Source organism: Alexandromys fortis, unplaced genomic scaffold (assembly GCF_014885135.2).
Source record: "Alexandromys fortis isolate MF-2015 unplaced genomic scaffold, M_Fortis_MF-2015_v1.1 scaffold_1, whole genome shotgun sequence".
Classification (NCBI taxonomy): Eukaryota; Metazoa; Chordata; class Mammalia; order Rodentia; family Cricetidae; genus Alexandromys; species Alexandromys fortis.
Genome location: NW_026067927.1, coordinates 14,086,763 through 14,096,746, shown reverse-complemented (window position 1 = coordinate 14,096,746; position 9,984 = coordinate 14,086,763). Strand labels below are relative to the sequence as shown.

The following is a 9,984-nucleotide window of genomic DNA, read 5'->3' as shown; positions in this document are numbered from 1 at the left end:
GAAGGAGAGGGGTGGGAGGGAGGAGAGAGGGTGGGAGGAGGGAGGGAGGGAGGGAGGGAGGGATGAAGGGAGAGCTGCCACTGCTGACCAAGAGGAAAATGAGAACACTTTTGTTCTGACTCCAGTCCACACACATTACACCGCATGGTATAATATTTAGAGCCAATGGCGCCCTCCCGGGCCTGGGAAAACTCCTCTGCCTGGAAGACAAGTCATCCAGGCATCCTCATCCTCCTCCCTTTCCAGACTGTGTCCAATCTATCTGATTGTGCAGCTGCGGACACAGAGACGCTAGTGCGCTGTCTACGGGGCAAGAGCGAAGCAGAGATTCTGGCTATTAACAAGGTGTGGCTGGGAAGATGGCAGGTTGCAAGGTGTGTTACAGGTAGTCCTCATTAGTATGAGCAAATTACCTAAGCTTCGTGGCTTAGTATCCTTTGAGTCCTGGGCAAAATCAATACCAGCATCGGCTATTCCAAGTGCAAGGTCTCTTCAGGAGTGAGACGGAGAAGTGTGGTAGAGAATAACCATCCTGAGACACTTTAACAAGCAGAGAAGGGGTGGAGGTAACTCAGTGGTTATCAGCATATGTATTTCATTGACCTTCAGCATTGATTTTAATGCCCCTCAGGTCTTCAAGGTCATCCCCGCAGTGGTGGATGGAGAGTTCTTCCCCAGGCACCCTGAGGAGCTCTTGGCCTCTGCTGATTTTCACCCTGTCCCCAGCATCATTGGTGTCAACAATGATGAGTATGGTTGGCTTCTCCCTATGGTGAGGCTCAGTTCTAACCTCCTGGATGCCTGGGGACTCATATGGTGGGCAGTGGGAACTCAGAGACTCGTTGATCCATATCCATGTCATGGCATACTTAAAACCATTCTCCATACCCCAGTTCATGGGCTCTGCTCAGAAAATGAAGGGAATAACCAGACAAACCCTGCCTGCTGTTCTGAAGAGCACAACACCACAGATGGTGAGACTCTTGGGCCACTGCCACCACTGCAAAGACCCCTGTCTAACTTTCATAAGGAGCATCTCCAGAAATAAGTGTGTATGTGTGTGTGCGCACGTGCGTGTGTACCTACCTGTGTGTGTTCCTCTGTGTATGCCTGTGTGTGTGCATCTGTGTGTGTACGTGTGTGCCTGTCTGTGTGTACCTCTGTGTGTACCTGTGTGTACCTGTGTATTTGTGTGTACCTGTGTGTGCATGTGTTTATGTGTTCCTGTGTGTGTAACTCTGTGTGTGTACGTGTGTGTGCATGTCTTGTGTACCTACGTGTGTGCATGTCTGTGTGTACCTCTGTGTGTGTGTGTACCTGTCTATCTGAGGTCACTCCAAGCTTTCCCCATACCACACCTCTTTTGCATTTCCCCACTGAGCCTACTGCCTACACATCTTAGTGGCCTGTGTCCCCCCCATTCTTCTTGATTCCCGTGGTACAGATGCTGCCTCCCGAGTGTAGTGACCTGATAATGGAAGAGTACATGGGGGACACTGAGGACCCACAGACCCTGCAAATACAGTATGCAGAGATGATGGGAGACTTCACATTTGTGGTCCCTGCACTCCAAGTAGCACATTTTCAGCGTGAGTACATCTGTAACAAGATCAAGGGAAGAAGCTCAGACAGTGGGTCCCAGGTGAGCTCTGTAGAGTCCTGCCTTGGCCTGTGTTTGAATAAGAGCTCTGGTTCCAGACAACCAAGAGTCCTTTTTATTAATTTATTCTCTCATATATTACATCCCAACCACAGTTTCCACTCCCTCTTCTCCCAGTCTCTCTGTCCCTCCTGCCTCCCCATCCACTCCTCCTCTGTTTCCCTTCAGAAAAGGGCAGGCCTCCCAAGGATATCAGCCAAACATAACATTTCAAGTTGCAATAAGAATAGGTACCTCCCCTCATATTAAGGCTGCATGAAACAACCCAGTGGGAGGAAAAGGGTCCCAAAAGCAGGCAGCAGAGTCACAGACAGTCCCCACTCCTAACTCCTCTGTTAGGAGTTCCACAAAAACACCAAGCTATGCCACTATGACATACATGCAAAGGACCTAGCTTAGACCCACGCAGGCTCCCTGTTGGTTGGTTCAAAACCAAGAGTCTTTATTGAGTAAATCCTTATGTTGAGTATAAGAGAATGACATCTTATCCAGGTACAGAGGAGGAAGTAACTGAGTGATACTCTGTGACTTGACCAAACTACTCAGCTGTGGAGGGCAGAGCCATTATTTAACAGGGGTATTTCCACAGCCACAGCCAATGCTCCATGTTGGAGCTCCCCACTCAACTGTTATGACTCCAGATAACTTAAAACCAAGCTGTCTTGTCACCAAATGTGTGTCAGGACAGTTCTAGGCAAAGTGCTGCCATGTCACCCCAGGTCCTCTCACCCAGGTTCCCATGCTCCAGTCTACTTCTATGAGTTCCAGCATCGGCCCAGCTTCTTCAAGGATATCAAACCACCCCACGTAAAGGCTGACCATGGTGATGAGGTTCTTTTTGTCTTTGGCTCCTTCTTCTGGGGTGTGAAAAGTGAGTCTTCCTTATTTTCCATGAGTTGAATGAAGTCTCAGATGGCTCTCTGGGGGACTCCTGAACTCTCAGTCCATTTGAAGAAACCTGGATATAGATATAGATATAGAGATAGAGATAGAGATAGAGATAGAGATAGAGATAGAGATAGAGATAGAGATAGAGATAGAGATGTGAGATTGATAGATGTGTAGATAGATAGATAGATAGATAGATAGATAGATAGATAGATAGATAGATAGATAAGGTTTTAAAATCTGGACCCATTCCAGGCTAGCCTGTAATGGGGAAGACAGCACATCGGGTCAGGAATTCAATTAGAGGCTTTCATGGATCATGGATACTGTAAATAGTGAAGAAGGGAGGTAACAATGTCAATAGTTTGTGTCAGACAACAGTTGGAATCGTGAGTCTGAAGCATGCGATGTCAGTTCCATGGGGTGGCCTAACTTGGACCTTTGTCTTCCTCATGACTCCAGTTGACCTCACTGAGGAGGAAGAGCTACTGAACAGGAGGATGATGAAGTACTGGGCCAACTTTGCAAGACATGGGTGAGAACACGCCTCTCTCTCAACCTTTCTAGGGCTCCTTTTTGGATGGAGGCCTTCTTATTATGCATAGATATTTCATCACATGATAGAGTCTTCTCTACCCACTTAGACACTTACACAGACACTTTGTGGGTGTCAGTTACTGGTCATCTCACAGTGACCTGGCTCATGAACCATAGTGCTATAAAACTGTTCTTTTGATCTTACCTCTCGGAGACATAAAACTGGTCAAGTATTTGTCTCCCATCTGAAGCAGAAACCAAAGTGTGGCAGAAACCTACAAGTGTGTGTGTGTGTGTGTGTGTGTGTGCCTACCTGTGTGTGTACCTGTGTGTGTGCTTGTGTGTGTGTACCTATGTGTGCACCAATGTGTGTGTGTGTGTGTACATCTGTGTGTGTCCCATCAGTGCCTATCCCACCAGCCCCTTCACCACTGGCCTAATTGTTTTACTGCCTGACCCAAATCAGGGGTCAATCTTTGGATCAGAGTGACCTCACCCTTCCCCCCTGGCTGGGCATATCCACAGGAACCCCAACAGTGAGGATCTACCCTACTGGCCCATGATGGACGATGATGAGCAGTACCTGCAGCTGGACATCCAGCCTGCTGTGGGCCGAGCCCTGAAGGCCAGAAGGCTGAAGTTCTGGACCCAGACTCTGCCCCAGAAGATCCAGGAGCTAAAGGGGGCTCAGGAGAGGCACAAAGAGTTATAGTACTTTGTGTGAAGAAAAGTGTGTGGGCTTCATAGACATGTGGCCTCTCTCTAAGGTTTGGACTGCCTTTTGACCCTAACACTCACATAACCATTCCTAACATAAACAGCCACCCCGTTTACCAATCCGTATGACAAGACCTCTGCATGTCACTCCTTCACAAGACACTGCTGTTCTTCTGGTAGATTCACTCAGTAAAATTTCTTGTAACAATGTGGAATACGGATGTGAGCCCCGAAGTCCCACGGTCTTCACAAATTCCGGCTGCTGTTCCAAATAGATCACTAACCGCCAGCAGGTGTTGTGATATGTATCTGTGGCTCCAGCTACTCAGAAACTGAGACAGGACTATTGAATCAGTCTGGGACTTCCATACTGACTTGGACAACACAGCAAAAACAAAAACAATCGTCAACTTGGTAATATACGTACGGAAATATATGTAAAGTTCTGTGGACTGAGAAATACAGGGTCAACAGAGGAATTTGAGCCACACGGGCTGCCAGAGCTCAGCTCCTAGACCTCTCTGACATCAGTTACTGAGCACAGCAGGTACGGAAAACTCTGGACAGATTATTCCAGTAGAGGAAATCTCATCTCTTTCCTTCCCAAATTTCTATTGTCCACTTTTGTGAGAAGCTGGACTTGATATGTTCATAAACACCTAAGGTTTAGCCAGGAGAGAGGTGCTTGGCCAACAGACTAGGTGGGCCCAGTTTCTCAGACTAGAGGCTGACCTTGTGGGAAGGTACCATAGAGGGAGGAGTTTATAAAGCTGGTAGACAAGAATGAGGGAACTGTGTGTCTCCCAGTGCCCCCACCAAAGTCCACACAATGAGTTGTGCAGTGCACAGAGGACTAGAGATGTCCTTACCAAAAAGCCATCCAGGAGGTCTGAGCAGCACTGGATCTGCAGATTAGGGGAAAGAACCAAGGGGACATTTCCTTCCTCCGTGCGTGTGTGCAGCTGCGACAGAACTCTGGATGATCACGAAAGTAATACATCCATGCTGCCAAGTGGCTCTGAGGATGTCTCCTTGTTGGTCACACGCTTGCACAGCCAGCACTCAAATGAGCATGAGCTATGTTCCTGGCCATCGGGATGATAAAGAAATTCCTATCCCCACATCTCATAGCTAATCCCAGGCACCCCAGATTCCCTTCCCCATGGACCCTAGAGAAAATGAGGTGGGAAACAACAGTATGGTGGCAGCTGCCTGAGTAGAACTAACCCTGGTGAGTGCTGGGTACCCTGTCTAATGTTTTATCAGGACCCTGAGGACTCTCTCATCTAAGTTAATCCTATGTCTAGCGCAAAAGCGTGACATCTTTTCTAGTTAAAAATGAGGAAAGGGAGGTAGTGATACTCTGTGACCACCAGGTGCAAAAGCCAGAGTCACGACTGAACCCAAGCTCTTGCACCAGCCTTGAAGTCCGTGCTCTCCCCAAGACCCCTAATACTCCAGCCGCTGTGATTCCTGACAACTTCAGGCCAAGGTACCTTGTGTCCTCAGTCTACTTCCATGCCAAGCTCGTCAGAGGCATTAGACCACATCGTGTGAAGACCGGCCTTGAGGGGATATCACCTTTGGTTTGGAGTCTTCTTCTAGGCAGCAGATGAGTCTTCTTTTCATGAGCACGTGAGGGGTTACTGGGCTCACTGCCCAGTTACGGAAGCTGAGGCTCTTAGAGAGCCTCTTGCAGCCAGAGGTTCTATAGTTCACACACAGCCTAGGACAGCCTAAAAGCCAAGGCAGTCCTTCTGTCTAGAGGCCTGAGGTAACAGGGTGTGTCACTATTCCAAAGAAGATATTTGAAAGGAATAATTTTCTTAGACAATCGCTCTATGACAGAAGGAAGGAAAGCACACTGGCAAGAATGAGCCCAGGAAACCTTCCATGAGGCTGGGCCTAGTAAGGGCAGGATGGGGAAGGGATCCTGGCAGGTGGGGGTGAACATATCCAGGTCCCAGGCTAAACAGGGATGCTAAGTGTGGAGCATGAGCTGGCAGCTGCATGATGTGGGAAGGACCAGACCTTTGTCCTCCTTCTGTCTGCAGGTGATCTCACTGAGGAGGAGCTGCTAGGCAGGACAAGAGTATACTAGACCAACTTTGCATGACATTACATGTATGAGTGGATACCCTTCCCTGATCAAGGAAATCCCCTTCAGACCTTCCCTTATCTGTGCTGACCTCATCAACATACATGGGTTGGTTCTTCATCACATGGAGCTTCCTCTACAATGCTAGAGCCCACTCAGACAGGAGTCGCTTGTAGATGCTGGTCACTGCTCATTTCCCCATGACTGACAGGCAGGTAACATTTTGTTATTTTGTCTACATAAGTCTATGCTGAAAAGAAAGGACAAACAGCCCAGATGGTACTACCACATACAGAGCAGACACTGGTGGGAACTTCTTACATCAGGACATATGCACCTCCAAGCCTCTGGGGAAAAAACGAAATTTATGCCCTGGCAAAGCTGAAGCATGCATGGGCAGCTCTTATATAGTGGCTCTGTTGAACTTGTCCATATTTGGTTTCATGATCTAAGTTGATGAGGACAAATGACCAGGTCTCTTCCTTAAGAAGGTACCAGATCTCATCACAGATGGCTGTGAGCTATGATATGGACTTGAACTCAGAACCTTTGGAAAAGCAGGCAGTGCTCTTAACTGCTGAGCCATCTCTCCAGCCTAGAATGTTCTACTCAGTGTCCTGATCCAAATTAGGAAGTGAGGCTTTGGTTCAGTAGGTCTCAAAATGGCCAATGCCACACTCTGTTGGGAATCCTTAAAGTAAAGGCTGCCTCAGTGGTCCTTGTTTGGCCAAGACACACAATGATGCAGATGGACATCCAACCAGCTGTGGGGCATGCCCTGAAAGCCTCTGGATGGAGTTCTCGATTCAGACTCTGCCCTAGAACATCCTGGAACTAAAGGAGGCTGAGGACAACCACGTGGAGTTATAGCATGTTATACCTGATTTGGGGTGTACTGAGCCAGGGGGGTCATCCTTTGCTGCCCAAACACACTGAAGAGACAGGACTAACTGTATTTCATGCATCCACGCCCTCCTTCTTCATCCGTCTATTCACCCAGCACTTCAGAGGAGCCCCTGTTTGCTTCTTGTTCCAACCCTGTCTGGGCCCTGACTTGTTCCATACCTCAATTCACCCATGACGATGTGCATGTGTGAGCCCCAGTGGGTGCCGACTTTCTCTGCATCCCACTGGACCTGTGCCTCTTCCTCCCTTCTTCACCTCATCTCCTTCCTGTCCTTTTTCTCCTCTTTTCCAAGGCCCAGACGTTCTGAAATAAAGCAGCTGCCCTGGGGATTGGTGAGCACACCAACTGGTGGCTGTCAAATTTCCATGTCCACGTCTCAACGAGTCCCATGTTTTCTCGCATTTACACTGGACAATAAAATGGTGTTGCTCTCAGCTCTTAGTAACTGTGAGCTTCTGTGACCTTTAATCTTGGTTGTCAACTTGGTAACATCTGGTATCAACTAAGAGATACACCTCTGGGTGGGTCTCAGAGGGTATTTCCACAAGTTTTACCTGAGGGAAGGAAAACTTCCTCCATAGTACAGTGCACCTTTTGATTGTATCCTAGGTCTAAGGAGGTGTAAGGAAAAACCAGTATTTCAAGCCTACCTACCTTTTCAGTGTGTCCATCTCTGCTGCTGATGCCTTCAGCCTTCAATGTGGGATGAAGACCAGCAATTCTTTAGGGATCTTCCAGGTCTTCAGCACCAGATAGAACGGCTGAGGCACTGAGATTAATGAACGGGGCAGAAGCTGGGGTTTTTAGGGTCTCCAGACTACATGTAGTCATTGTTAGAGTGTCCATCCCCTATCATATAAGGCCATTCTAGAAAATCCCCTTTTATAATATATGCACACTCCTTTAATTCTTTTCATCTAGAGATCCCTGTGTCCATCTTAGAGTCTTCCTTGTTAATCTAGCTTCCCTAGAGCTGTGGATTGTAGTCTGCTTATCCATCTAGTATTCACTTTTTGTGAGAACGTACCATGTTTGTCTTTCTGAAACTGGGTTACCTCACTCAGGTTGATTTTTTTTTCTAGTTTCATCAATTTGTCTTCAAATTTCTTAATGTCATTGTTTCTTACCACTGAGTAATACTCCATCGTGTAAATGTACCACATTTTCTTTATCAATTCTTTGGTTGAGGGGCAACTAGGTTGTTTCCATGTTCTGACTGTTAGGAATCATGCTGCTTTGAACATTGTTGAGCAAGTGTCCTTGTGGTATGTTTGAGCATCCTTTGGGTTTATGCCCAAGAGTGGCATCATTGGGTCTTGAGATAGAGTGATTTCCAATTTTCTGAGAAGTTACCATATCGATTTCCAAAGTGGTTGTACAAATTTTCACTCCCATCAGCAATAGAGGAGTATTCTTACTCCAAATCCTCTCCGGCAGAAGTTGTCCTCAGTGTTTTTGATGTTAGTCGTTCTGACAGGTGTAAGATGGTATCTCAAGTTGTTTTGATTTGCATTTCCTTGATGATTAAGGATGTTGAACAGTTCCTTCAATGTCATTCAGCCATTTGAAATTCTTCTGTTGAGAATTCTGTTTATATCTGTACCACATTTTTAAATTGGGTTATTTATCCTTTAAATGTCTAATCTCTTGAGTTCTTTATATATTTTGGAGCTCAGCCCTCTGTCTGATGTGGGGTTGGTGAAGATCTTTTCCCATTCTGTAGGCTGTTGTTTTGTCTTAATTACCGTGCCCTTTGCCTTTCAGTTTTAAAAGGTCCCATTTATTGATCATTGCTCTCAGTGTCTGTGCTGCTGGGGTTATATTTAGGCAGTGGTCTCCTGTGCCAGTGCATTCAAGTGTACTTCCCACTTTCTTTTCTGTTAGGTTCAGTGTAAATTGATTTATGTTGAAGTCTTTGATCCACTTGGATTTGAGTTTTATGAATGGTGATAGATATGGATCTGTTTGTAAACTTCTACATAATGACATTCAATAACACAGTATTTCAAGAATACTGTGGACAGGAGGGAGTGGAAACTGCAATTGAGATGTAAAATAAATGAAAAAATTAATTAATAAAAAGTGCAAAAAATAGTTCGTTTGGTAATGGAGCATTACATCTCAATAATATATATTACATATGTAAATAAGTGTGTGTGTTAAACTATGTAGCTTATAAACAAATGAAATGTGTTCAGTTTTAGAAACAAAGAAGTCCAGAGTCAAGATGCCAGTAGATTTGCTGGGTAACAAAGGCCAGCTCTCTGTACCAGAGATCTTACCTTGTGTTCTCAAGATAAATAGTGGTACACATGATATGACAACCTCCTACCAGCCCCAACTCTTTTACTTTTTCTTTTTTATTATTTTTATTGTGCTATACATTTTTCTCCACTAGCCTCCCTTCCTTCTCTCTACCCTTCTATTCTCTCCCAGAATCCCCACACTCCCAATGAACTCAGGAGATAATGTCTTTCTACTTCCCGTGAATATTAGATCCTAGTCTCTCTTAGGGTCCTCTTTGTTTTCTGTGTTCTCTGGGATTGTGAATTGAAAGCTGGTTTTTCTTTGCTTTATATCTAAAAGCCACTTATGAGTGAGCACATATTATATTTGTTTTTCTGGGTCTGGGTTACCTCATTCAATGTGGTTTTTCTCTAGATCCATCCATTTGCCAGCAAATTTCAAGATGTCATTTTTTTTTAACCGCTGAGTAGTATGCCATTGTGTACCATATTTTCTTTATCCATTCTTTGGATGAGGGGCATTTAGGTTGTTTCCAGGTTCTGGTTATTACACTAATGCTGCTATGAACATAGTTCAGCACATGTCCTTGTGGTATGAATGAATTTCCTTTGGGTATATATTCAACAGTGGTATTGCTACGTCTTGACGTAGATTGTTTTCTAATTTTCGGAGAAATTGCCATACTGATTTCCAAAGTGGCTACACAAGTTTGCAATCCCACAAGCAACAGAGGAGTGTTCTTACCCCACATCCTCTACAGCATAAGCTGTCATCAGTGTTTTTTATCTTGGCTATTCTGACAGGTGTAAGATGGAATCTCGGAGTTCTTTTGATTTGCATTTCTCTGATGACTAAGGATGTTGAACATTTCCTTAAATGTCCTTCAACCATTTTAGATTCCTCTGTTGAGAGTTTTCTGTTTAGGTCTGT

The 9,984-nt window shown here is 45.6% G+C and overlaps 1 protein-coding gene across 1 annotated transcript in view; it reads left to right on the top strand.

Moving 5' to 3' along the window:
• The window catches only part of LOC126502549 (pyrethroid hydrolase Ces2e-like), an 8,056-nt gene extending 4,244 nt beyond the window's left edge, over nucleotides 1-3,812 (top strand). The window contains exons 6-12 of the mRNA XM_050143640.1: nucleotides 247-345; nucleotides 632-772; nucleotides 894-974; nucleotides 1,445-1,589; nucleotides 2,394-2,531; nucleotides 3,011-3,083; nucleotides 3,611-3,812. Of these exons, the coding sequence (XP_049999597.1) occupies nucleotides 247-345; nucleotides 632-772; nucleotides 894-974; nucleotides 1,445-1,589; nucleotides 2,394-2,531; nucleotides 3,011-3,083; nucleotides 3,611-3,797 (864 nt within the window). The 3' untranslated portion in view covers nucleotides 3,798-3,812. The remainder of the gene's footprint in view (nucleotides 1-246; nucleotides 346-631; nucleotides 773-893; nucleotides 975-1,444; nucleotides 1,590-2,393; nucleotides 2,532-3,010; nucleotides 3,084-3,610) is intronic.
• The last annotated feature ends 6,172 nt before the right edge of the window (nucleotides 3,813-9,984 follow it).